This window comes from Penicillium verhagenii (assembly GCF_028828195.1).
Source record: "Penicillium verhagenii strain IBT 33310 chromosome Unknown utg000011l_segment0_segment0, whole genome shotgun sequence".
In the NCBI taxonomy this organism is placed as follows: domain Eukaryota; kingdom Fungi; phylum Ascomycota; class Eurotiomycetes; order Eurotiales; family Aspergillaceae; genus Penicillium; species Penicillium verhagenii.
The window spans coordinates 275,811-302,127 of record NW_026643175.1 but is presented as its reverse complement, the minus strand read 5'-3'; the positions used below and the strand labels follow the sequence as shown (position 1 = coordinate 302,127).

General features: G+C 47.0%; 11 protein-coding genes across 11 annotated transcripts; 6 read left to right on the top strand and 5 right to left on the bottom strand.

Annotated features, from left to right (window-relative positions):
- Positions 1-518: 518 nt before the first annotated feature.
- On the top strand, positions 519-3,184 carry N7466_010510 (E1 ubiquitin-activating protein ubaB; the record flags this gene model as incomplete). The annotated part of the gene is made up of 8 exons (XM_057169899.1): positions 519-836; positions 928-1,098; positions 1,225-1,622; positions 1,700-1,761; positions 1,819-2,277; positions 2,331-2,443; positions 2,514-2,860; positions 2,917-3,184. 8 exons carry the CDS (start codon positions 519-521, stop codon positions 3,182-3,184), a joined length of 2,136 nt encoding a protein of 711 aa, XP_057016508.1.
- Positions 3,185-3,611: 427 nt separating this feature from the next.
- On the bottom strand, positions 3,612-4,691 carry N7466_010509 (SDR family NAD(P)-dependent oxidoreductase; the record flags this gene model as incomplete). The annotated part of the gene is made up of 3 exons (XM_057169898.1): positions 3,612-3,769; positions 3,829-4,222; positions 4,284-4,691. 3 exons carry the CDS (start codon positions 4,689-4,691, stop codon positions 3,612-3,614), a joined length of 960 nt encoding a protein of 319 aa, XP_057016507.1.
- A 195-nt stretch (positions 4,692-4,886) lies between these two features.
- Positions 4,887-5,351, top strand: N7466_010508 (elongin C; the record flags this gene model as incomplete). The annotated part of the gene is made up of 2 exons (XM_057169897.1): positions 4,887-5,013; positions 5,086-5,351. The coding sequence occupies 2 exons, from the start codon at positions 4,887-4,889 to the stop codon at positions 5,349-5,351; spliced, it is 393 nt and encodes a 130-aa protein (XP_057016506.1).
- Positions 5,352-6,214: 863 nt separating this feature from the next.
- On the top strand, positions 6,215-9,145 carry N7466_010507 (putative ubiquitin-protein ligase (Asi3); the record flags this gene model as incomplete). The annotated part of the gene is made up of 2 exons (XM_057169896.1): positions 6,215-6,646; positions 6,698-9,145. The coding sequence occupies 2 exons, from the start codon at positions 6,215-6,217 to the stop codon at positions 9,143-9,145; spliced, it is 2,880 nt and encodes a 959-aa protein (XP_057016505.1).
- A 1,889-nt stretch (positions 9,146-11,034) lies between these two features.
- Positions 11,035-13,138, bottom strand: N7466_010506 (NAD-dependent malic enzyme; the record flags this gene model as incomplete). The annotated part of the gene is made up of 7 exons (XM_057169895.1): positions 11,035-11,737; positions 11,802-12,068; positions 12,121-12,254; positions 12,311-12,439; positions 12,507-12,710; positions 12,793-13,014; positions 13,070-13,138. 7 exons carry the CDS (start codon positions 13,136-13,138, stop codon positions 11,035-11,037), a joined length of 1,728 nt encoding a protein of 575 aa, XP_057016504.1.
- Positions 13,139-13,497: 359 nt separating this feature from the next.
- Positions 13,498-15,359, bottom strand: N7466_010505 (uncharacterized protein; the record flags this gene model as incomplete). Its single annotated transcript, XM_057169894.1, has 5 exons — positions 13,498-14,492; positions 14,560-14,753; positions 14,802-14,869; positions 14,928-14,971; positions 15,032-15,359. The coding sequence occupies 5 exons, from the start codon at positions 15,357-15,359 to the stop codon at positions 13,498-13,500; spliced, it is 1,629 nt and encodes a 542-aa protein (XP_057016503.1).
- Positions 15,360-16,203: 844 nt separating this feature from the next.
- On the top strand, positions 16,204-17,190 carry N7466_010504 (putative phosphorylase; the record flags this gene model as incomplete). Its single annotated transcript, XM_057169893.1, has 2 exons — positions 16,204-16,323; positions 16,381-17,190. The coding sequence occupies 2 exons, from the start codon at positions 16,204-16,206 to the stop codon at positions 17,188-17,190; spliced, it is 930 nt and encodes a 309-aa protein (XP_057016502.1).
- A 128-nt stretch (positions 17,191-17,318) lies between these two features.
- N7466_010503 (uncharacterized protein) lies at positions 17,319-19,191 on the bottom strand (the record flags this gene model as incomplete). Its single annotated transcript, XM_057169892.1, has 3 exons — positions 17,319-18,021; positions 18,085-18,297; positions 18,365-19,191. 3 exons carry the CDS (start codon positions 19,189-19,191, stop codon positions 17,319-17,321), a joined length of 1,743 nt encoding a protein of 580 aa, XP_057016501.1.
- Positions 19,192-20,361: 1,170 nt separating this feature from the next.
- Positions 20,362-21,286, bottom strand: N7466_010502 (uncharacterized protein; the record flags this gene model as incomplete). The annotated part of the gene is made up of 2 exons (XM_057169891.1): positions 20,362-20,436; positions 20,498-21,286. The coding sequence occupies 2 exons, from the start codon at positions 21,284-21,286 to the stop codon at positions 20,362-20,364; spliced, it is 864 nt and encodes a 287-aa protein (XP_057016500.1).
- A 380-nt stretch (positions 21,287-21,666) lies between these two features.
- Positions 21,667-23,367, top strand: N7466_010501 (cytochrome P450; the record flags this gene model as incomplete). Its single annotated transcript, XM_057169890.1, has 3 exons — positions 21,667-21,691; positions 21,751-23,152; positions 23,214-23,367. The coding sequence occupies 3 exons, from the start codon at positions 21,667-21,669 to the stop codon at positions 23,365-23,367; spliced, it is 1,581 nt and encodes a 526-aa protein (XP_057016499.1).
- Positions 23,368-23,855: 488 nt separating this feature from the next.
- N7466_010500 (Zn(II)2Cys6 transcription factor domain-containing protein) lies at positions 23,856-25,598 on the top strand (the record flags this gene model as incomplete). The annotated part of the gene is made up of 3 exons (XM_057169889.1): positions 23,856-23,932; positions 23,998-24,700; positions 24,873-25,598. 3 exons carry the CDS (start codon positions 23,856-23,858, stop codon positions 25,596-25,598), a joined length of 1,506 nt encoding a protein of 501 aa, XP_057016498.1.
- Between the last annotated feature and the right edge of the window lie 719 nt (positions 25,599-26,317).

Here is a 26,317-nt window from a genome sequence, read left to right as displayed (position 1 = left end):
TGTTGTTTGATTGTACAGATCTTCTTCGTGTTCCTGGAAAGAGTTGATTGTCTGGGTAGATTCACCATATCTGATTTATAACTAATATTCGATACTACTTCACCTAAATGAGGTTATATGGAGTCACCGATATGTAATCGGGAATCGGGAACACATACTAGTTATTAACTTAACTAGTATAGAACCATGGAACAAAACCACGAGAATTTTAAGAGAAAAAGCGCCATGTTTGATATGGTTTGATTTGGATTCAAACCGAACAAAGGATCCAAACAAACCAGAAATACATGCCTTCAGTAGATTCAATCAACTGGAGAGATTATCTCCACAGGCAACAAGCGGGGGATGCAAGGTCCTGTACGCAGCCGCCAACTGCTGCATGGAATGCAAAGACAATTGTAACCAAGGCACAAACAATTATAGAGAAAAAAATCCTCATGATTCAAAATAAAAAGAAGATAATCAGCTTAGTAGATTAAAAAATCTAGAGAGAAAAAAAAGCAATGAAAATGAATTCAATGTCCAAGCCGAACAATTCTGAAGTGGCTGCGGAGTTGGCGGGCGAGGCTCTGCCATCATCGAAAGTCAAGACCTCGTCTCGGCCATTGCTTCCGGATCTCACGCGCCCTACCTTCCCTACCTTCCCTCCCTCTCCTCCTTCTTCTCCCACCCCTCTCCGCCGTCTTTTATTTCCACGCGATCGACATGGTCCATTGGATCCGCGATCACCTTTGATCACAAACACAGATAACGCCACCCCCAACCCTCCGCCCATCATGCCGGAAAGCTCCATCAAGCGCTCTCTTGGTGTTTCCCTCACACGCACCATTCAAGAGGTAACAAAGCCTGGAACAGAATTGGAAGCTCTCGGAAGGGTGGAATAATTTGATGCGATTGCATAGTACTAACATGCTTTTCTTTCAACAGTCACGCGTGTTATTGGTCGGCGCTGGCGGCATTGGATGCGAACTGCTGAAAAACCTCGTCTTAACAGGCTTTGGTGAAATTCACATTATCGACCTGGACACAATCGACCTCAGTAACCTTAATCGCCAATTCCTCTTCCGACACGAACACATCAAGAAACCGAAGGCACTGGTGCGTTCGACCCTTTCCCTCCGGCTCCCTTTACACAACTCCCGCTCTCTGCACAACGTGCGCAAAACGACTATGCGCATTTATATATATATACAAGAGTCTGACGAAACTGGTTTTCTTATTTAGGTCGCGAAGGAGGTTGCGCACAAATTCCAGCCGAAGGCGAAGCTAGAAGCCTACCATGCCAATGTCATGGACAAGCGCTTCAATGTTGAGTGGTTTCAATCATTCAACATTGTTTTCAATGCGCTTGACAATCTTGCTGCACGTCGTCATGTCAATCATATGTGCCTTGCTGCATCCGTTCCCTTAATTGAGAGTGGCACCACGGGCTTTAATGGTCAGGTGCAGGTAATCGAAAAGGTGGGTCGCAATGACAGGGAGACAATATGGTTCAAAGAAAGGATAATGGCTGACTCGAGCAGGGAACGACTGAGTGCTACGATTGCAATCCGAAAGAGACCCCCAAAGCGCATCCTATCTGTACAATCAGAAGCTCCCCCACCCAACCAATCCACTGCATTGTATGGGGGAAAAGCTATCTACTGCCGTAAGACAGCCCGCCAAACATTGGAAGCTCTGCTTTTAACTCATGGAATAGTGAATTATTCGGAGAGAGCGAGGACACAGAGACCCTCGATAATTCCACGACCGCAGACAATGGTTAGTTCACCCAAGCTATGTCACAGATGGTTTTTGTTTATGCTAATTTATGACCAGCCGATGAAATCGCAAAACTGAAGCAACAAGCGCGGCAACTGCAAGAGATTCGGGATTCTATGGGGTCGGAAGAGTTCCCTCACAAGGTCTTTGACAAGGTATTCCGTTTGGACATTGAAGAACTGGGGGCAATGGAAGGAATGTGGAAGGAGCGTAAAGCCCCGGAAGCACTTGTCTGGGACGACCTGCAGGAGCAGTCGAAGTCCGTCGAACCTACAATCGCCGAAATCGACCAGAGGGAGTGGACGCTACCAGAAGCGTTTTTCGTGTTCAAGGACAGCTTGGTCCGCTTGAGCAAACGCCTCAAAGAGCTCCAGAAAACATCATCGCCCGAGAGCCCTCCCCCGGTCTTGGAGTTTGACAAAGATGATACCGATACCTTGGATTTCGTGACGGCCACGGCAATCCTGCGGGCTGCCATTTTCGGTATCGAAAGTAGATCAAAATTCGATACTAAACGTGAGTTCAAATCAACTGATGTTACAGCTTTACATTTTTAACAAGAATTGCAGAGATGGCTGGCAATATTATTCCTGCTATTGCCACAACAAATGCTATGACCGCTGGACTTTGCGTACTGCAGGCATTCAAAGTCCTCCAAAATGATCTGGCAAATTCGAAGATGGTACGTTCAATTTTCTTCTCGTGAACATTTCCGATTCTCTCCATTGCTGACGCTACAATTCACTCTCCAGGTTTTCCTCGAGAGATCTGGCGCCCGTGCCATCAACTCTGATTCTCTGAACCCTCCAAGACCCGATTGCGGTGTTTGTTCAGCGGTGCACGGTCATGTAATTATTGACCCCGAGCAAGCTACTCTCAATGATGTCGTCGAGGGAGTACTTCAATCAGAGTTAGGCTACAGTGAAGAATTTTCTATCCTAAAAGAATCAGGTGTCATTTACGATCCTGATCTAGAGGATAACCTCCCAAAGAAACTTTCTGAGCTCGGAATAACAAACGGTACTTGGATCACCGTCATGGATGAAGATGATCAAGATAAAGTACCTCGAGTGAACCTGGAGTTGTTCTTCATTGAAAGGTGAGTCATATTTTGTGGGTGACTACCAATAGATTCAGGCTAACTCGGGTTTATAGAACTGAAAAAGCCACTGAGGAGGATAAGCCTGCTCAGCTAAAGCAGCTCGTGGAAATTCCCCGCAGAGCCAAACCCACAACCGAGGCTCTCTCCGAAGATACACTGTTGGAAAATGGTACCACTTCAACAGGCAAACGGAAGCGAGAAGGTGAAGATGATGATCTGACGAATGGACATATCGCCAAAAAGGTCGCAGGTGAGTCATCATCTGATGACAACGAGCCTATCGTGATTGAAGATGAAGGGGCTATAACGATCGACGATTAGAAGATAGTACATGCCTCGGATTTAATGGCTCAACATCTGCTTTTTTGGCAAAAAGAATAGAGGTTCACCGGCGTCCAGGTTTTCATTTTTCAATATTCATTTTTCTTTGTGGCTTTTATTACCCTATTTGTATTATACTACACCAAAGCAATTTACGTTTGATCAAGAAATATTTTTAGCACTTCGCAATCCCTCAATGTTAAATTATGCCGGAAATGAATGGCGGAGCATAGTATGAATATCAAGCTTGAGATGGTGACCAGGATATTGGAAGTACCTACTAGTATGTAATACAACTAGTTGAAACAGGGATGAATGTTTCTTTTATACATGATCGAGGTGACAAATGAAGACCTCGCAGTATGCTATTAGTACATGCTCTGTAACTATCATTTCCCTTGTATTAGGCTCAAATCAATAATACCGGCTAGACCGCGCTTAATCCACCATCGAGGTTAAGCACACAATTATTAGCATATTCATTGTGTGCAAGAAACACGGCCGCGTCAGCCACCTCACTCGGTTGCCCAAATCGATGAAGAGGTATGCTATCATTCAGTCTGCCTACTTCGCCTTCAGTGAACTCTGGAGATAAAGATCAGCAATGCGTAAAACCAATAAGAAATCCACATCTTTTAGCATACCTGCAATCATAGGAGTCTCAATATACCCCGGTAGAATAACGTTAGACCGAATAACGACCCTCTTCAACGATGCCGCCGACTCGACCGCAACCGACCGTGTCAACCCCAAAAGACCAGCTTTCGACGCTGCATAAGGAACGGCACCCGTTCCTGCCTTGAGAGCCAGCAACGAGGAAATATTGATGATACACCTGGAAGGAGGCTTCTTGTCTCCCTCTAAGGCATTCCGGTTCCGTACACGGCTGCGGATTGCGGCGCGCATCAAAGCCCGCGAAGTCAATATGGCGCCTTCAAGATTTGTACGTAGGATTTTAGAGATGTCCTCTACCTCAGACCGAGGAAGAATATTTGTGATTGAGATTCCTGCGGCATTCACAAGGACATCCACGTTTGTCTGCGTCGTTGTTTAGCTCCTGTTTGTAACCGACAGAGAAAATTCACAGCCAGAGACTCACCATTTCTTTTTCGAGTTCACGCATCCATGTGCCAGCTTCTGCTACATCGCCGACAAGCAGCTGTACCTTTGCCGGGGATGGGAGATTCATAGCTGCTGCTTCTAGACGCTCCCGAGACCTGCCAACAAGGATGATTGAAGACGCACCCTCATGCAGGAATCTCTCTGCAATTGCAAACCCAATCCCTGATGTTCCGCCGGTGATCATGCATGTCCGACCAGAGAGCCGGCTCGCAGGCTGGAAGGTAATGGGTGTATCATTACTGGACTGGGCAGAGGAATGAGACCGGAAGCTTCCTTTTACACTAGCTGTGCTGAGAAGCGTAGGTCTTGTCGTATTAATTTGTCGGGTATAGAGTAGCCATTGTGCTGGAGCTCTGAGCCGATTCCAAGATGCGCTGCTATTCATCTTGATCCGTATTCACTCAGCCACTAGTAAGCCCAGTATTAACGGGCTTCGAAAGAAGGACGCGGGCTTTATCGGCTTATCGTTATCGTTATCGTTATCGAAGTGCACGGACCTCGCGAATATCACTCGCCGCGGATCGCGGAATCTCACCTTCCTCACTTTCTTGACTCAAGCTTCAACTCAGGTCTGTCCACCATGGAGATCTCTGAAGCGCCGCGTTTCGAATATGTGACCTTGGTGTCGCTTGATGGTTACGAATTTGTCGTACCCTATGAAGCTGTTTTGTGTTCGGGCACACTCCGCCGCATGCTGGACCCTAAGAGTATGTCATTCCAATCCCGATGCTAATATTTGCCCATGTCTTCAAAACCTCTGCTTATCCTCGATTTTTTAGACAGTTTCCAAGAGGCTATCACCGGTCGCTGTGTGCTTGAAACCATAAGGTTTGTCCCCGATCCCGACCATCGTATCTCGCCACTTGCTTTGCTCCGTAATAATAACCACTCTATCCTCTCGTGTAGCGGCTATGTCCTCGTGGAAGTCTGCTTTTATTTTCTCTACAACTATATTCACAGGAATGATCAAGATGTGAAAGATATGGAAATTCCCACCGAGCTCTGCCTTGAGCTGTTGATGGCTGCCGACTATCTGGACGTTTAAATATCCTCCGAGGGTTCAATGTAAGTGTACGTTGCGTTCGTTGTTTGCTCTGGTCGCAGGAACAAACACTGACGAAGAGATGGTTTGGCAGGTTTGCATTTCCGAGGGTTTTTGTTATGATTCATGGCGCAACGAGAGAACATAAAGATATCACGGGCGATGTGTTTTCGTGGAGTTATGGACTGTTATTACTTACATATGCCTTGCAAGGTCTGTTAAATGGTTTAGTTACAGCACATGTCCTTGATGGGTAATGTTACTTGAATTCAAGCAGCCCATGTGGCTTTTTCACTATGGACCTCAGACTCGAGATATTTGGTTTTGGGAATCTTAGACATTATTGTTTGTTCATACTCAATATGTAGTACATCGCATGGATGTATACAAATGTTAGATGGCAAAGAGACCGGCTATTAACTTTAACGTATGTTTTAAATTCCCAAGTACTTCGTATTGAATGTTTGTATCCATATGGCTCTGGTTGCCTTTAATTCACATTTTTCAATAAAAATCCCAGCTTATTTCCCCCTCGCAGCCAAACTGTAACAAAATTTTGCAAGGAGATGTGAATCTTGATTGCTTATCCATTTGCTGACTCATCCGGAGATGCTGCCCGGATTGAAGGAAGCAGCGCGCAGCCCCTACCCTTTCTTCCCCTCCTTGATCAGTTTGCAATCAGCAGGAGCTACTATGCTCGCTATGGTTTTGAATGTGGCCCTTGATTTCTTCCATAGCTCCGATTGCATCTCACATTCCATCTGTTGATACCAAGCGTCGCGTGGGGGTTTCCCCATAGCGTTCCGACTTCCCCGGATCTTGTTGATAGTGATCACCGATAGGGTCCTCCTTGACAACCGCCCACCATGTCTGGTGTTTTAGGCCCAGCATCGATGCCATCCACCTCCCCTGCATCCGTGGTGCAAGCGATCAACTCAACCATCTCACAGACCTCCGGAAATACACTCCTTCCTTCGCCACGCGAACTACTCTCACTTCCACTCCGCGCCCTACACCATGCGGAAACATTTGCCTTCAACACCGTTCCACAACATATTGCCCGACTGGCTGGGATAGAGAATATCAGTCTGAATCTATGGCCAACTGCTGCGCCAGAGACCGGGCAAAATATCGCACACGAAGCCTTGAATGCCGCCGCAGAGATCGCGGCCGGTGCTCCCGAGGTGGTGGAACAGGTGGAGAACTGGTACCTGGCGGAACTCACGTCAACGATGCGGAAAGTCGGTGGCTTCTTTGGGTATTTGACCAGCATATGGTCTTTTGCATGCTTGGTAGAGGTAAGTACGGCGTCAATATTTTAACGTGACTGAACTAATGAATCGCGACAGGCCTTAATCCTGAACCGAATCACCATCTACGCATCTACGCGCCGACACCTACAACTGGGATGGGAGAGACGCCTTGCTATGCGCATCATTCCTATCGTTCTTTTTCTCTCGCAGATATTGTCCTTGACCCGTGGAATCCGGTGCCAAACCTCCCCTGACTTTTCGGCAATGCGCTATGGGAGACCAGGGAAGCCGTTAGTGTTTGACTACGCAACTGGCGGGGGCTCATTGCACTGGCTCGCATCGAGCCTCTTGCCATGGGAATCCGATGAGCAAGCTTGCAGTGCTGTGAATATGATGCGAACGGAAACTGCTCAGACCATTCCATATGGATCCTTCGCGCTTCTATGGCCGGTTTTCATCATCTTATGCCTCAGCCATTTTGTGGAAACCCTTTCTTGCGCACTACAAGGACGACCTGTTATGACGGAGACAGGAATGTCGATTTTCGAACACTCCCTTGCCTTTGCGGAAGCCGAATCTATGATCAGTAAATCGATTGGACTTGGCATGTTTGGCCTTGCGAAACAAAATCCCCTTACACAGGGTTCAACTGCAGAAAGTTCGGCATCGCCTCTCCAAATGCTAACTAGAGCTCAAGTTTTGGAGCGCATGAACGTCACGCCGGAGCTTTTACTTATTGTGTTGATATCGTGCTGCAACAGTTTGACATCGCACATCCTTGAAGTCTTTGGCAAACAAAGCCGATACCGGCTTGCGAATACTGCTGTCTGGGGGGCTTGCTTCATGGCTGCCATGTGCTGGGGATTGGAGAGGGGCCCACCTATAAGCCTCGACACCGGTGTCCTCAAATTCCCAACTGTTTGCATCGTCGGTTTCATTCCTCATTTACTTGTTCTATTTGGGGTTTTGATATGCGTCACAATCTATGGATTGGCTTTGACTATCACTGCATTCTCTTTGGCACCCGAGGGAAACCGTACCCTCACTCTCCGAGAGAAATTTATGGTGGCCAACGAAAACATGCAGGGGGCCAGCCAGATTCGTAACATCCGTTTCAACCGACATGAGGATTTCTACACCACTTTGCTGCGCGTTGGCTATGTGGCGTTAACGGCTGCGAGTGAAGCTGTCTTCTTGAATGAAGGCAAGACGGTGATCGCAAGGCAAATGACTTGGCTAGAACATGATCGACTGGCCGAAATCGAAGCCTCCCGACAGCGCAACTCGTCACGCGGAAACTGGGTCAGTGAGGGTGAGGGAACAACACCTTTTGACCCGACCAGGTTTGCTAGTTTTGAGTTGCCCGATGACGCTTCAACCTGGGAAAGCGGATACGGACGAGAGAAGAAGATCGAGAAGCCAAAGAATGGCTCACGAGCGACACAGTCCCAAGCTGAACTTGGAGGTGTTGGCGCCGTCCGGTCTTCCGTCCGATTATGGCATGGTTTTTCTTTCTTCCGCGCCATATTCTCGCTCATTGCGCGTTGGGTTGCCTGTGGTTTCAGTAGATTGCTTGACCGTATGGGTATCCACTCTCGGCCACAGTGGTTGAAACGATTGGCAGGGTCGCGTCAAAACCGAAAGGCTGCCAAAATTTCCTCGCCAGAATTTTTAGACTTCTGGATCCTCACCGATGATGGAGTGCTTCAACTTCCAGAGAACCATGATTTCGACGTCGAATTAGAAATGAGGAAGCAAGAGAGCTCCAGCCGACAACGATGGGAACTACCTGATGAGAGCCGACTGGAAGAGAAAATGTACCGGTGGTGGAAGGTTGGTGGGTCCTGGGGTAATCAAGATCATACTCCGGATTACAAACCTCCTCTTTACGAAGACGACTTGACCAGTGTCGTATCATTTTCCACCAACGCCTCCGAGTCCGAATGGGAAGATTACCCATCTGATGGTCGCCGGACCCCCACTCAATCCAATCCCCATGGGTTCTCTCGGGAGAATTCACCCCTTCAAGATTCCCACCTGGATATGGGAACGTTTGCTCGTCTCCTTGACCCTCGTGACCGTGAGAGCAGAGAAGAAGCACGCATCCTTGCTGCCCACCTCACCCCGGGACGCGAGAACCGCATCATGACCCGCAGTCAATATCGAAAGCAGGTAGAACTGGATAGATCCCGTGTCCTGCTTTCCTCCCGTGTTCATCACGCCGGCTCTAGGGCAACTGCCGAAAAGCACAAACCAAACCCCGAAGAAGAAACCGAGTTGCTGGAGCATCTGATCATTTCTCGGCGCTCAGAAACTGCACCTACTGGCGACGTCCACAGCTGGGAAGAGGGTGCCATGGGATTGGGTCCAAATGGACCGCCCTGTGTGGTTTGTCAGACAAGCCCTCGGTCTGTTATTACCTGGCCATGTCGTTGCCTTTGCATTTGTGAAGATTGTCGTGTTAGTCTGGCTATGAATAATTTTGGAAGCTGTGTCACTTGTCGTCAGGATGTGACTGGTTTCATGCGTCTATGGGTTCCTTGAAGAATTTGCATTCAAATGTTTATCTCGCACAAATGTGCATGCATTATATTTTGTTTCTGTTTTTATGAGCATAGTTTGATTTCAGTGCCCCTAGCTCAACTGCTTATGTAGAATATTCATGACCTCAAGAAACTGGTCCCAACGGATTAAACATTCGATATTATATCAATCAAATTGTTTTGTTACAAGGAATGTAGTAAATACAGGTGTTGTACGAGGGCAATATTCTCGTGAACAATGTCTGCACATCAATTATTACTACTAGATAGTACACATGAATCAAAAACACATTCCATAGTGGTGTCAGAAAAGGTGGTCTATAGTTCTATAAGAGAGAGTGGAGATTAAAAAAAGGTTATGGGGATAAGACAAAAGAAAAGATGAAGATATCAAGAATAAATCAGGAAGGCAAGAGCCAAGTCAAGATAAATAAGAGGCATCAATAGATCCGAGTAGCCTGTATGATGAATCACTAGGGAAGAGACAAGGCAGGAAGATAGTCAAAGTAGCTAAGGGCTCCCTTATATTTAATAATTTGAGGATAAATTCCATCCTGGCACCCACGTAGTCCAACTGGTTCCACCCTTCGGGACCTCAGCCAGCTCTGGATTTGCGGCCCCCACTTCAGGTACACTGGGCCCATCCACGATGGGGATGCTGAGTAGTACGGCGAGCCTAAGAGTCGAAGCCTAAGTTGAGTGACAGCGAGAAAGTGCGCCGCGGACCTACTACAAAGTATCTGCCCTCTTTTTTTTTCTTTTTTTAAATTAAGAAAGTATTTTATTTTTATCTTTTTTATTTGATTTGATTTTGGTTTTTGAAGTTCGGAGGGGAGTTCTTAGTATGAAGCCGTGATGCATCGATGGCGGGAGCAAGTGACTTGTTTCTTGGGAAATATTTGCGTGTTTGTGCTTTTTACCTCTCTGGAAGTCCCTGGTTCGATTCCTAGGTTGATCTTTCTTTCTTTTCTTTTTTTATTATCAGGCTGGTAGTATTAGAGAGGATTTTGAGTGTCTCTTTTGTCTACCTGTAGCTTTGTCTACTCTTATTAGGTTCTGATTAAGGATATCTCGAGAAATACTAGTACTAAAGAGAGAAGTTATAAGAGGCTTAGGGATATACTTGGGCTTTTAGGTATAATGGTATTCCTTTATGCCTCTATTTAAAGTAAATGAGTAAAGAGCAAGAGGCTTGAACAGGGAGGAGGGGGAGGTGAAAGAGCAGGGGCAAAGGGACAGGGACGAGGACGGGACGGGGACAGGGACCAGGACGAAGACGGGGAAGGAGAAGGAGAAGGAGAAGGGGAAGGAGGGGAGAAGCCCGGAGACAATTGCAAGATCAGATCAGTTGTGGAGTGTCGTCGTTTCTTACACTCGCAAGCTCGAAAGCCTGGAGACTTGTAAGATCGGAACACATATGTGATATCATCATGTCTTGCGCTCGCGAGCGTGAAAAGAGAGGAGCGGACGGGCTATCTAAGACTATGGAAGTCTACGAAGCTGGAATGATTAGTGAAGCTGCGAGGTTAGTGCGGTCTACGAAGCTGGAAGGTTAGTGGGGTTGTCGACTGAAGAGGCGCGACGGCCTTGAGAGAAGAGAAGAGAAGAGAGAAAGAAAGAAAAAGAAAAAGAGGGAGGAAAAAATGGTTTTATAGTCAGAGGAGGTGAGAGTTGGAGGAGAACCAAGCCTAATTGGGATTTACCTATCAATTGATCATTCGTTGACTTGGATGATTATAAACAAGGAAAGACATTGACATTTAAGAGATATTGATCTGCTGGAGCTGTAGCATTTACAGCCTCTGTAACAATATGTACTTAACAACCCATAGAAAAACAAGACAAATCCAACACGAGAGACGTAGTACACATAAATAAGCAGACCACGCTTCACGCTTCCGGCTTCACCAAAGACTGGTACGCAGCCTCCCACATCTGTGCCCGAATCCATTCCCTAAGATCATCATCCTCAGAAGGAATTCCTTCTTCCTGCGCCAAGCCCTCTCTAACCGAGCACTTGATCACAGCAGCAGCAATATCAACGCTGATCTCCCGCACATCCTCCACATCAGGCAAGAGAGGTTTATTCGGATCATCCAAAGCAGGCGAACGAGCCTTGAGTGCCTCCACCGCCGCAACAAGCATCTTCTTCGAAACAAGCCGCGTACGGGAAAGAACCGCGCCGAGTCCGATTCCCGGGAAACAAGTCGAATTGTTACATTCGGCAATCTCGTACTTCACGCCGTCGTATTCCACAGGCGGGAAGGGGCTGCCTGTTGCAACGAGTGCGCGGCCATCTGTCCACTTATAGAGATCCTTTGGTTCGGCTTCGTGGAGGCGAGTGGGATTGCTCAATGGGAAGATGATGGGTCGGTCCACGTGTTTGGCCATTTCGCGGATAATTTCTTCCGTGAATGCCTTTGGTTTTGTGGATGTGCCGATCAAGACGTGGGGTTTGACATGTTGAATTACGGATAGGAGGTCGTTTTGCTTCTCGGATGGCCACTCTGTATCTTCTCTTGCGAATGGTGTCTGGGCTGGAGTCAATTTCTCTGCCATGGACTTGAAGAGGAGACCGGGTTTATCGATGCACCTTTTGCATCACGTTAGTTTCTTTTTGGGGAAGGGGACTTTTGGTTTTGCGGCGCTGTACTTACCAGATCTGCTTTGAAGCCTCGCTCTTGGGCCTGTGAGTCTCTGTTGCAATCGTATCCGCGATCTGGTCCGCTATTCCCGTCCCAGCTGTACCCGAGCCGAAGATGACCACGCGAACATCCTTCATCTGGACCTGACTCAGGTGCAGAGCCGCCATCATGCCTGCTAGCGTCACACAGCCAGTGCCTTGGATATCATCGTTGAAACAGGGAATCTGTGATTGGTATCTGTCTAGGATTCTTTTCGCGTTGTCGAGTCCGAAGTCCTCACTTTTCGGGATTAGCACCAATGCAAATTATATATTCGAATTTTCTCACTCACAAGTGGATATAGGCATTCGGGAAGCGTTTGCGAGCTGCGCGAACAAAGTTATCCACGAATTCATCGTACTCCTTGCCTCGGGCTCGGCGTTGACGGAGTCCCAGATACAACTCATCCTTCAGCAACTCTTCGTTCTAGGTAATGAATTAGCTTCCAGTTGCTGTTTATATAGCTTTCCCGTGCCACTTACGTTTGTTCCACAGTCGAGGACCACAGGAAGTTGTCTTGCCGGATGAATACCAGCACAGAGAGTGGTGATCACAAGTTTGGCGACGGAGATAAGAATTCCACCAACGCCTTGATCCCCAATTCCTAAGATCTGCAATGGTCTTTAGAGACGGGTACTTTTGGAGTGGGTTCAAATGTTTCCATATGTATAGACTTACCTCCTCTCCATCACTGACGACGATATAATCGATATCCGCCTCGTTTCCGAAATGCGTCAGAATATTGTCAATGGAGCCTTGGTCTCGAATGTTCAAGAAACATCCTTCGGGCTTCCTGAACAGTCGCGAGTAGTTTTCGATGGCGTCACCCTCGGTAGGAGTGTAGATGATACTGAACATCTCCTTCAGATGGGTTTGCAGCAGCTGATTTGAAAAGTTGATTCAGCACATCAAAACACAATAGTGTGCGAAAATGCCAAGCCCATTTATACCGTGTGTAGCATACCTTGTAGTATAGCACCTCGTTTTGCGCCTTCATACTAGCCATGAACGTATTCTTGGCCAGATCGTCACTCCGGCTGCTGTATTGCTGGTAAGCGCGCTCCACCTGTTCATCCAGTGTCTGGATATTAGGCGGCAGTAGCCCGTGTAGATCGAAAGTTTGTCGTTCCTCATCTGGAAAAGCGGTTCCTTTGTTGAGACGCGAAGTCTGGAGTAATGTGGTGCCCTGAAAGAGCCCATCAGCATCGTATTGAGGCGTCTCACAACACGAGGATACTCACCTCGTAGGGACATTGCAATGGTCGCGTAATCGAGCGAGGTAGCTCATTATATTTGTTGACAGCCGACATATTGCGATCGGAGTATGCGGGTTTGGGATTATTGCGTGGTGAGCAGGTGCGGGGCAGGGGGGTAAATCTCACGCGGCCTGTGTGTACTAAAGTTGATGACAATCTCCAAACAGAGACCCCCTGCTAATTTATCCCCCGTAGAACAACTTGGTGACACAGTGGGGTATAGGATGTGGTCTAGTCTAAATATTCAGTTGTGATGTCATTCGGCTCGGGACCGGTTTCCAGTTCGATCTGATTATTTTCTTCAAATCTAATCTACTTGTTTCCATCATAAACATAGCTTTCATACAGATGATAAAGTGATATGGACATACACAAGTCAATAATCAAGTAAGCCTTGACTCAGCTTTCTTCAGCTAAAACTCTTTTTGCGCTTTCGAGCTCCGAAAGGAAAATGTGCTAAACCGCCTAGGTCTGGGAACTTCCACCTGTGGCTCGGGCTTCCCTTTACCTTGTAAGATTGACATTCCAAAAACCATGGGATTCTTCATTTTTTGGTATAGCCACCAGCATAGCATGACTATCAGTGTTAAAGGAATTGTGATAGCTGCCCAAATAAGCCACACCTTTTGTCCAATCGCGCCGCCAAATACCCCAGCTCCAACGAGGGTGCCGGCGAAGGTACCTGGCAGGAAGATCATGGTCAGAGCAGCGATCGCATTCATAGACGTAGAGTCCTGCTTCATGCTGTGCGATATCTGAATGTTGTTCTCTGCATCCTGCTGTGTTACGAGATTGTAGACCAGAGACATGGTGCTGTCCTTGCGTTGCTTGTAGTTCAAAAACCACAGTTTCTGTTTCTCCATAGACGAGATAATGTAAGATATAGAATCTTCCACGCGTTGAACAATAAAAGGAGCAGAGTGTGAAAGTGAGGAGATGAGTCGAAAATGAGCGTCTCGGATGGCTGTTGCTGTGATGATGGCCACATCTGCATTTGCAATATGTGAGTCTGCGTTTTTGGAGATGATCTGGAGCTGTTTGGTCAGGTCTCCTAATTTTGCTCGGTCGCTGATCTCAAGGCCGGCAAGATGGTCATCGACTTTGCTGATGTGGGTCCACATGAACCGTTGGAATCGCTTGACGTGGTATTTTGAAGCTTCAAAGGATAGAGTGGATAAGATGACATGAATATCGAAAGGGTCGTCTAAAAACACGGGGCCCCTTTGAGCACTTGAGGCAGTATTGAGTGCAATATTCAGCAGTGAGGTGAGTGTCTTGATCGGGGTATCGAACTGTTTGTGTGAGATGATGTATGTTGTCAAATCGTTTTTAATATCATGCCGCATGTAGACTGATGTGGGAGATCCCTGGACATGTAGGTTCCAGCGAGGATGCTGGCAGAACAAATCTGAAGTTTTAAAATTAGTACACTCTAATTCTCGGAGTATTTCTTCAGCAATTTGATGTTCACGAACCACAAGCAATTAACCTTCCCGTATCATCGGCCTCCCAGTGTTTTTGCGGCGCCCAATAATCAGGTCGTCCGATCAGATTGAGCAGAAAGGCTGGATTTATGTTCAAAGTCTTGAGAAGATCCTCAGTATCTTTCCTGGTGATCACAGCCCGTGACCCATATGATGTTCCTTCAGCGGGTACCAGAGGCACAAAACTAGACCAGTCAGGGCTGAGTCCAAAAGATTAAGAAGGGCAAACTCACAAAACAAGCATTCTACGGCCGGTTGTGCGGTTAGATGGCGGAGACGTGGGAGATGGCAATTTGAATTGCTGGTCATTGTTAACATCGAAAGAATAGTCTATATATGGCTTCGCGGACTGTTCATACCTGTAGGAAGGTTCCCATGCCATCTTCGTCTAGTGTTTGCCACTCTTTGATTCATTCAAATGTTAGAAAAATGGCCATTGTATCCTTGAGTCGCAAGTACATACCTCCACCCTGCGAGTCAACGTTCAGGCATTCTACGCGAGATACGGGAGAGAAATTATTTTCATTCTTCAGATGATGGTTGCACTGCACGGCATCGAAAACTTGTTGAAGGGAACTGAGATTTCCCAGCGGGTAGTTGGTTGTGTCAAGGTCAAAATCAAAATCCAGTTCATTCACAACGAGATCAGTCTTTTCAGCATGCCGGTCGACATCATTCTGCGATCTCGAATTAGGGCGTTTTTCAACTTCGGCGTTCACAAGGGAAGCTTCAAGTCGTGAAAATCGGGTCAGATCCCCGTTTTCGGCCTGACTGAGAATATTTGTAGACATCCTAGCGGGGATGCTGTAGATTATTGCAGCAAAGACGAGGTTATTTCAAAACACCCGCTGGGTGGGAATCGGGTCTGGATTTGCGCTAGACGACAATTGCGTTGCTTATAACAATTCAACTTGAAGTAACCGAAAAAGAAGTCCATGTGGCATTTATGACTTGCAAAATCCCTAATTGAGCCTCCATCATCAGCCACGCCGAGGGTCCAACGGATGCCCGGGTGCTGCCGTTTTCTCAGGGTTAATTTCGTATCCAAAATGCGTGGCGGGGAGTTTGCCGCGATAGCATGAGGGAAGACTGATGTGGCGTTTTGATTTGTCCACAAGCCATGAGTAGACAATTCCCGTAAGCACTAACTGCCAGCCACGCAAGTTTACTAAAAGTCCTGCAGATACACAATAAGCCAGTAAAAAGGTCTTGCCCGCGCGTGTGATTGTCTCGAAGGGTGGGATTCGCCCGCAAAGCCTGGCACAGCCTTAATTGGGGATTTTTTGATTTTTAAGCCTCGAAATCAACTGGTCTCGGGCTCGTAAAAATAATTTTAAGTTGCCAACCCCGTCTCCGGGGTCGATTCAACAGATTGATCCGTGATATATGAGTAAAATGGCACTTGCATAGCCAGGTACTAGTATGTGTTGTTTTCAAGGCCTAATTGAAGTGGCCCAACCTTAACCCACGAGGGGGGCTGGTCGCGTGATCGCCGCCAATCGGTGGCCGCGTTACGCGTACACGTCTCTTGATTCTTGCCTACCGAGTTCACAATGTAGATCCATCTTTTCCAAGAGCCATCAATCACACCTGAAGTAGAATTCGTATTCCTTCAGCCGCCAAGGCATTTTCATCATGCCAATTGGTCTTCTCAGTCATGCGGAGATATGCGCCAAGTTCGACCGACTGGTGTCGAACGGGATCATTGCTTATCAGCCCAGCAAACCGGTCCTTGTTACCGACCAGGGCATGATCGTTCGTCTCGACCACCACATGACTCCCAAGTCCCTCTCAGAAACTAATCAATTATAGTTCTGCTTCCATGTGGTCCAGACCCTGAAGAGCAAGCCACAGGCTGATGACAAAGTCCACGTCTTGAGCTCGGGCGCATCCGAGTCGGATCCTCATTCGGGAACATTTGGTCCCGGCAGCGATCTAGCAAGAGATCACCCTGATATTTTTATCACCATCGTCAATGACACCCATTATCTGGTGCACAACAAGTTCCCGGTCTTTCGCCCCATGCTCCTCCTGCTGACGGTGGACTCGTATCGGAGGCAACACGAGGCGCTTGATCGTGAGGACCTCGATGCCGGGTGGCAGATGATCTGTGAGATGAAAGAGGAACATTATGTTTTCTTTAACTGTGGTGTCTTGGCGGGCTCTAGTCGGGCTCATAAACATTTGCAGGTGATTCCTGCACCAGGGGCTGATGATAGATACGGTGAAGGGTTCAAGTTCTTCCCGGATTATGATTCGGTGCCAGAGGAAGGCCCGCCTGGTTTTGTTCATCTATTGCAACAATTTCGGGATCTGCCGGGTGATCCTGTCATAAACAGCGAGCTTGTGCTAGAAATTTACATGCGATTGTTGCGACAGGCTAGAGAATTGCTCAATGTGCAAGAGGGTGATCCATGTCCGCATAACTTTATCTTGACCAAGCGGTGGATGATGGTCGTTCCTAGACAAGCAAAATTATGTCATGGAATTACTGCCAACTCAGCAGCAATGGTCGGCTCGGTTTACTTGGATGACCCAAAGCAGCTGGATGCATGGAAGGAGGTTGGTCCGATGAAGGTTCTAGCCAGTCTTGGACTGCCTAGAGAGCAGCTAAAGAATTAAACTGGCATCCGGTCGCATACATAGATTACTATAGAATAGAAACAAAGGTTTGAAAGTTGGAACTGCTCAAATAAAACCCAGAGATTGGTCGATGCGTGTGAACAAAATGTTAGGCTTAATGGCACTAGTTAATTAAACAACCTATCTAGAACTCCCAATTTCGGCGGTTGATCTATACTGTGGATCGCCTCGTAATTGTCAATCTCCTCTTTAAGTCCACCCAGACTCAAATCGGCAGTTCCAGGCCAAACATACTTGGTCTTGAAAGCCAACTTCCAACCAACAAATGCGACGATAAAGAACCCGATCATACCATAATCCAGGAAGAACCACATCACAGACCAGCCCCCTTTCAAAAATACACTGTAGCCTCCTGCCAAAAGCATGAAAGACGTGCCACCCATAGCTAAATAGGATGTATATGGTTGAAACCGTCCTTTATAAGGGAGAGTATCCCGTGAAATCCCCTGTTTTGATAAAGCAGAGAAGAAATGTCGATAAACCAATGCAGTGAAGCCGTAGTTCATCAGCTGGCAACATGTGACCAGGTCAACCAAATAGTTCATGACTTCAGCAGAGGTGCTGTTGACCTGCAGAAATGCAAGAAGACAGAAGGATAATGTGAACATGAGGGCGTATATAGGAACACCACCATTGGTGCATTTCGAGAAGAAGCGAGGTGCGTGACCCATGATTGACATTCCGTGTAAGGTGCGGGTTGCTGTAAAAAGAAGGCCATTTCCAGCACTGAAGATCGATGTCATGATAAGAGCGTTAACCAGGTGAGGGAGACCTGAGATCTTCAGGCGCTCCATCGCAATAACATACGGTCTATACATGGAAAGTTAGAACAAGAAGCATTAGAATACCCAGCAAGTGTTGGATAGAACTTACGATGCAGCACCTGTGCCTGAACCAGACACATCTCCTCCGAGGATAGCAGCGAGTGTGGGATCGTTATATGGAATGACAATTCCCATGCATAGAGCGGAACCAACAAAAAAGACAAGCATGCGCCAGACAAATGATCGGAAGGCTGGCGGCAGAACTTTCCGAGGATTCTCAGCTTCAGCCGCGACAATGGATATATACTCAGGACCACAGATCCTAAAACCGATTGTCAGCGTCGATCAACAGGGAAAACGAGTAGCTACTAAAAGCTATCCTCACTCACGAGAAGCTTGCTTGGTAAAGACATGTCAAAACACCAAGGAATCTTCCAGTTCCCCCAGATGTAAGATATTCCACAAATGCACCAGGTTTCTCCCAGTATCGAAATCCATAGCGGTCATGCAAGGGGTTCCCACCAAGCATAGTGACAAATGTGAAGAGAAACAGCCCAATCATAAGCATTACTTTGAATATGGACAAGTAAAATTCCGCGATTCCAAAATATCGCACACTTATCATGTTGAGGAGCGCGTAAAGGAGAATCATCGCAACGATAATAGCTTCCACTGGTACCTTGTCCGTCCAGAAGGTGATCATAATATTCATGGCCACCATTTCGAACGGCACGAGAAAGGCCTCATTGAGGAAAAAGTTCCACGCCATCGCAAAACCCAAGGCATCATCTACCCACTCGCTACCAAAGCGGACGAACGGAGATGGCACGGGTAGATAACTCACCATCTCGGCGAAGCATTCATTCACTGCCCACATGACGATTCCCCATACGAGGAAGGCGATGAAAAGGCCGGCTGGGCCGCCTTTTGGTAGTGCTGAGCCCATTTGCACGTAAAGCGCTAGAAGTTTCATCAATATTGCTTTGCTTACTTTGCTATTTTCACTGGGCAAGAACAGGGGATGGGACTTACAAGTGCCAATGGCGCCACCGATGGCAAAAAGCTGCACCTCTTTACCTCGAAGCTTGCGATGTAAAGCTTGAGAGCCCGCGGTAATATTGGAGATTGTTCCAGTAGCATCTTCACTACCCCCCATTGAATGGTCACTCCCTGTCGTTGATATTGGGTCCTTTTCAGGATACCTGGGGGCTGACATTTTGCCGCGAGAAGTTAGGTTCACGGACAACTGGTGCAGATTAAAATTTATCACGAAGTTTGAAAGATACCCTCCATATTTGAATATAAGTTGTTTTATTGCGGGCGTATCTTTCTCTTCGACGAGCAGATATCAAAACAAGCCCCTTAGAGACCTCTTATCGATTCTTTGACTTACCTCCCGCCTCCGACATGTTCGCCTTCGCCAAGAATGTTAGAGCAGAACAATTCCCAAGCCAGCATCATATCTTGGATTCGCGTCTCTATGGTCAAGCAGAGCTTGGAAAAGAAGTGATCAGCCATTCAAAGTCTAGATGGTTATCGTGACATCGGGCTATCCGCTATCTTCAACTTCACGTAACCAACAGCTTATCAGTAAATTCTGCAAATCGGCTTGGCCGACGAATGGCCGATTTCTCGACCTTCTCCACTTAGATATAGTGCGGGGAGGCTCTAGGGGTAAGAATCATTTCTAAGCTTATAATTAGTGTATTATCATGTATAGTAGTTTGCTCAAGAAATAAGAAATTGTAGGTCAAAGTCTAAGTTTAATGACTGATCAAATGATTTTTAAAGGAGAGTGCCACATATATTAAGTTGATTCAACGTCAATTGATGTGAAACATTGAATCTAGATCGCCTGTACTATGTAAGCACCCATAATTAGTGCCTGTGCATATCCCACTAAAATCTGACAACCTGGGTGTGGTATTACTGAATCAGGTGTGTGGCAGTAGAGATTATTAGGAAACAAGTCACTTTTCGCCTTTTTATTGAGAACTACATTTCATTTAGCATAAAGCTGTTGAAAAGCCACCTGAAGATGATCACTGTGCACGATCCTATCCGTTGGTGGAACCGGTGCAATTTTGCAATCCGCGGCCGACATTGGATCGCCGACAATTGGAGACGAGTTCTAATTTTATACCGATGAGTGCTATGTTGAATCCGGGTGGCGTCGTTGACCAGATGCCTCTCGTTTCCCCGATGAGACCTATGTATCATGATACTGCAGTTCTCCAACAAGCCCAACAAAGAAGGGACGGTGTACCATAAGACGGATGGTCTGTGTACTGATGATGTGGTTGAAAGTTGGTATAGAGACATTCCTATGTATAATATATGAAGTCAAGATGCTTTTATTTATAACTAAATCTCATTTTCTAAACGGCTAATATTTGAAGTTACCATAAGATAGGTGGTCTTCGTACTGATAATGTGGTTGAAACTCAGTATAGAGACATTCCTACAATATATGTAAGCGTCAGTAAACAACCTCGGAACTTTGACAGGGGAACGAATCTTACCGGTGTGCTGGCCATTTTGAAATTATAAGCTGCTTCTTCATCGCTCACAATTTGCTTCTCCATCTCTGTGCGGTCAACGAGCAACTGCACTTTACAGCTCCGCTCCATTAAACAGAACAGAAACGCTGCCTCATCAACCGTCTCACCCACTGTCAAGAGCCCATGGTTCATCAAGATAACAGCCTTGCCATCTCCAAGACTTTTAGCAATCCGTTGTCCCTCAGAGGCCTCATTGGCAATTCCACCATAGTCCGAGTACACCGAATGGGCCTTGTAAAAATAGCAGACATCTTGGTTGATCATATCAAGAGGTTTCGCAAACGCAGACCAAGCTCGACCATGAATAGAATGTGTATGACAGATGGCATGCACATCTTTCCGAGAGCGATGCACTGAGCTGTGAATTTGGAAGCCAGCAGCATTGATGGAGCCAGCCGTATTCCCACCAACAACCTCGCCGTCCAGGTCCACGCAAATCATGTCGCTAGCTTTCAACATGCCGAAGTGCACCCCGAGTGGATTGATCCAGAAGCGATCTTCAAATTCTGGATCCCGCACACTGATATGCCCGGATATTCCCTCCGCGTAGCCCTCGCGGGCAAAGACACGGAATGCGCATGCCATATGTTCCAGCTGCCACTGGCGCTTTTGGGCATGTGAGTCAAAATCGGGTATTCCGGGCAGGGCTTTGCCTCTATGGGCCATCGCGGCCATGGCATCGACATCGCATTTTTGCACGACCGGGATAGAGGGCCGCAAAGCTGGCGCTGGGGTTGCTGTTGGTGCCATTATCCGGGGGACGTTCTGACGTTTGTTTTTCAACGTGTCGCAAGCAAATTGGCAGGTTGAAAATGGTGACCGTCTGAGTCGCGCGATATTAAGGATAGCAGAGAATGTGCCAACAAAGCTTCCTCCTCATCATGGCAATTTGAGCCTAGCATTGAATCATTATCGGAAAGCTCGCCCATTTTTCGGACAATCCGACCTTATCCCGGCTCATGATAATGCCCAAGCGATAAGATTACGCCTCGTGCGGAGGAGCTCCTCATCAATCTTCCCCGCACGCACGCGACGCACTTGGTCTATTTTCACCCATCGTAAAATAGAAAGTCTCTCTCACATACTTCCAAAGGCTAATCATATACTAGTAGTTTTGAATTCTAGGAACTATGGCTATTGCGTCTTCTTTAAAGGGTTCGTACCGATGAGAACAAATTCACTTTCATGCGATTCTAACACATGAGCTACGATAGATGTTGAAATCTCGCCATTAAAATTGGCTGTCGTTACAGGCGCTTTCATCCTGGTATCCATTATCTATCGTGTTCTCTCCAACCTATATGCGACACCTCTCCGAAGAGTCCCTGGACCCAAATCCTTTGCGTCCTCAAAATGGCGACTTGCATACGAAGACTACAAGGGTGTCAGAACACAGTCCATCCATGCTTTGCACCAGACGTATGGTACATCTGTGCGCGTCGGCCCAAATGAGCTTTCCTTTGCCTCTCTCTCTGCACTGAAAACGATCTACGGCGCCGGGTCCGGGTTCGAGCGAACATACTTCTACAGAATGTTCGATGTGTACGGACGCCAAAACTTGTTTACATTTGCTGAGGTCAAGAAACATGCTGAGCGAAAGAAACTGTTGGCTCACGCCTACTCAAAAAGTGCCATGATGTCACCCCACGCAATAGCAAAGCCACTGATTGAGAAGAACGTAAAAGACTATTTGGAGCTGCTCGAACGCGAGAAGGGAGAAGCAGAAGAGATCTTCCAAAGTCTGCATTGGTTCAGTCTGGACAGTATTACTGGGTTTCTTTACGGAGATAAACATGGTGGGACGGATGCTGTGAGAGGAAACAAGGCTCACAGAGATCTGATCGGCGATATCCTTGACCCAAGCAGGCGGAAACTCAGCTGGTTCGCCGTGCACTTGGGCCCCTATACCAAATGGCTATATAGCAGAAGCGGGAGTACCGAGAAGCTGATTACTAGCCTTGGGTTGCTTCCCATGCAGAAACCTGCCACATACACTGGCATTCGAGCACACGCCTATGAGTCGTCTACTGGATTCGAGTTGTCTGCTTCTGAAAAGCCCCCAGTTGAGAATCTCTCCATTATAGAAAAACTTTGGAAACATCAGACCTCTGGGAAAGCACCCTTCCTTGATAGCCTTGATATGGCCTCCGAAATTGCCGATCACTTCCTAGCTGGCATTGACACGACAAGTGACACTTTAACGTTCGCCATATGGGCTTTGTCACGACATGAGAACAAAGCGTACCAACAAAAATTGATTGAAGAGGTTACTCGCATCCCCGAAACAGAATGCGTCGATGGCATTCCCACCGTGGAAGCTTCCGACAAATTGCCATATCTCGATGCCATTATCAAGGAGACTCTTCGACTTTATGCTCCACTTCCAGCATCAGAGCCACGCTCCCTTCCTGTTGACACTATAATCGACGGCTATAAAATCCCAGCCAATACGGTTGTGAGTATGTCACCATATACGCTTCACCGAAATGCGGAGGTCTTCCCAAATCCGCTGGTGTTCAAGCCAGAACGTTGGCTCGGAGAATGTGGTGATCTTGTTGAAATGAAGAAATGGTTCTGGGCATTTTCAAGTGGAGGTCGGATGTGCATTGGCTTGCAGTATGTATTAATTACTCCATGAAAATACCCCCCGCGCTATCTAACCATCTGCTTTGTCTAGTCTTGCTATGGCCGAGATGACGACTTTGTTAGCTGCCATCTATCGGCGTTATACAACGAGCGAGTATGAGCGACAGCGAGGAGTCAGTCCAGGAGTGACAAGTCGGTTTGAGGTCTTCTATGATGAGACTCTGCCAAAAATGGAGGCAAGTTGACAACTTCAAGTCTATATCTCGCGCAGTTACTAACTTGGGTTTTTTTATACAGGAACATGAATGTTGGATCAATTTCGAAAAGTGCTAGCTCAGAGTGTGTATCTTGTTAAATTTCATTGGAATGTCAAACTTAGCTTGGAGTAGGAGAAGTTTGGAATATGCTATTTATTTCGCTTCAGAATGATGTCATTACAAAATTCGAATCCATCATGAGACAACTTGAACGATTGAACTTCTTTTCCTAAACAGTACGGAGCAGACCGCACTCTCATTTGATACATAATAATCTTATCCACCTGGACCGGGGCAATTGGCGAGCGACATCAATGTGGAGTCTGATCGGGGCTAAACCGCGGGGGCAGGCGGGGTTTGTATCCACTTTCCCGGCCCCCGAGACGAGGGCCAACTTCACTGTCCAACAAGTTACACGATGGACGGCTCTTGACCATAACAGTAATCGCACTACTTAGAATCAAGACTATTAAATCATGGCTCCGCAATCCTCGTCTCGACGACTACGTATACGAAAGCCTCGTGGCCGTGGCCTGCGAACAACAAATGGGTGGTGAGTGTCCCGTGCTCAGATTCAGGTACAGCTTACCTAAACAGATGAAGCATAACATGTCGGAGGCGCCACCTAAAGTGCGATGAGGCCAAGCCTATATGCGGACCTTGTGTGAGCAAGGACAAGAGTTGTGAATATGCCAACACTCCCGAAGGCCGCAAATCGATTCGGGCCCAGGGTAGTGCGAATACTGAGACTCATGTCTCTACAACACCGCGAAAAGAATCACCGGATAAGAACCATGAGGTATCGAATGCAGGTATACTTGACTTGGCTGCAGTTGAGCCGCATGAAATAGCGCCTCTGGCTTGGACTAGCCAAGACGCGAGCGCCACCAACCAGTCGGGAGACGTGCATGATCAGGATCTAACAGTCGAATCAATTGAGATCACAAGTCCAGTGGGTCTTCAGAAAAGTTACCTGTCTCCATCTAATGCATCCGTCGCGGCTGTCAGGTGGTTTGGATTGCTAGCGAGTGATGCTGCAAGAGACAGCCCTCAACAAGCAGCCGTTCCGAGTTCATGGGAAACGGAGGGCTTGCTTCTTGACCAATCTAGTGGTGACATCGATAAGCCTAGCTCACTTCAGCGCGCGACTCAAGTTTTGGACAGCCCTCCTGTCTTCAATGGAAGTCATGAACCGATTAATTCTGAGGCTCATGAAAGTGCCACGCTCCAAGGAGAAATCTGGCATTCGCGAAATCCAATCGAGCTATTACCTAATGAGCAGATATTATTTGTTCATTTTGTAAATCATGTCAGCTCCTGGGTAAGCTGAACATTGATATGTGAAGACGAGTATTGAACATTGCGGCTGACACTATTTTCTAGATTGATCTATTTGATCCAACAGACCAATTCTCTACATTTGTTGCTCATCTAGCGGTATGAAGATCCGCCTTATCAAGAATAGATTTTCAAGCTGACGAATAATAATGCAGATTCACAATGCCGGACTTTTGAATGCCATTTTGGCACTTGCACTACGGCATCTATCCTTAAATCCCTACCAAGACACGCAAAATATCCCCGGCAAGGGGGAATCAGCTGTTCAGTATTATTACCAGACGCTGCATTATGTGCACCGAGCAATGCAATACTCGACCTACAAGACAAGCCTGGAACTCCTCGCCACAACCCTGATAATTTCCGCATATGAAATGCTGGATAACTCCACAAATGGCTGGGAGCGGCATCTTGAAGGAGTATTTCTGATCCAGCGATCCCAAACCATTCATGGAGAGTCTGCGGGTCTTCATTCCGCTGTATGGTGGGCTTGGTTATGCCAGGATATTTGGGCTGCATTTCGCGAGCAACGCAAGACACTTACGTTCTGGGTTCCTCAGAAACCGCTTTCTGCCCTGCTACCACACGAACTTGCTAATCGGGCAATCTACAATGCTGCTAAAGTAATCAGCTATTGTGCTGACAGTTCTACTGAAGCCAGTATTCAAAATCGGATGGACGAAGCTAATCGTCTCCGCAGTACATTGGACGACTGGCAGCAACATCTGACTATTGAGTTCTCGCCTCTGCCTCTGGCTTCAAGAGAAATATCGTCGTGTTTCAATCCAATATGGGTCAATCCTCCTGCTTTTGGTATGTGTCTGTGTCGCATTCTTGATTTTGAGTTTTATACTGAGCTTCTGAAACACACATTAACATAATCATGTAGCCGTGGCAGTTCAGTTTTTCAGCGTATCACACATCCTGTTACTAGCCAATGAGCCAAGTATCGGAGGCTTGGAGCAGTATGCCACGCGACAAGGTATGATTAAACGATATATTGAGGATATCTGTGGCATTGCCATGACTCTCAAGGATAGCGCTTCTAGCGTTATGTCATCGCAAGCTTTGTTTATCGGTACGTGCTTTATGATTCGTGAATCTAATTGAAGCCCAGCTAACTCAAGCAAAGCGGGTTTGTTCACGCAGGATAAAAAATCTAGAGAAACTATATTGGAGCTTTTGGATTCATGTCGGCAGCGGAGTGGCTGGCCAGCTAGCTCACTCGGGGTTGAACTACGCCAGCTATGGGAATGCCATCATATTATGAGTGCATCCTCGACCGGCAAGGGCTTTATTTAGTATAGCGTGTTTACAAATGAATAGTATTTATTGTAGACGGTGGGCCTGCTCGGACTTCGAAATTGCATTGAACCGCCTCTCGGAGGAAAGCCGATGGCAATGACGACGGCGGGGCTACCCGAATTTCAATCCATCCTCGTCACGAGGCTATCCCCGGACCCACGAAAAGCATCGCAACCCGGGCCAGCACATTATTAGTTCCAAAGCAATGTAATCAATTGGCCATTCCTCCCAGTGATAATATAACCTCCCTTTCCTCCCTCTTACTCCTTCCTCAAGCCCACAAATTCCCATTCAC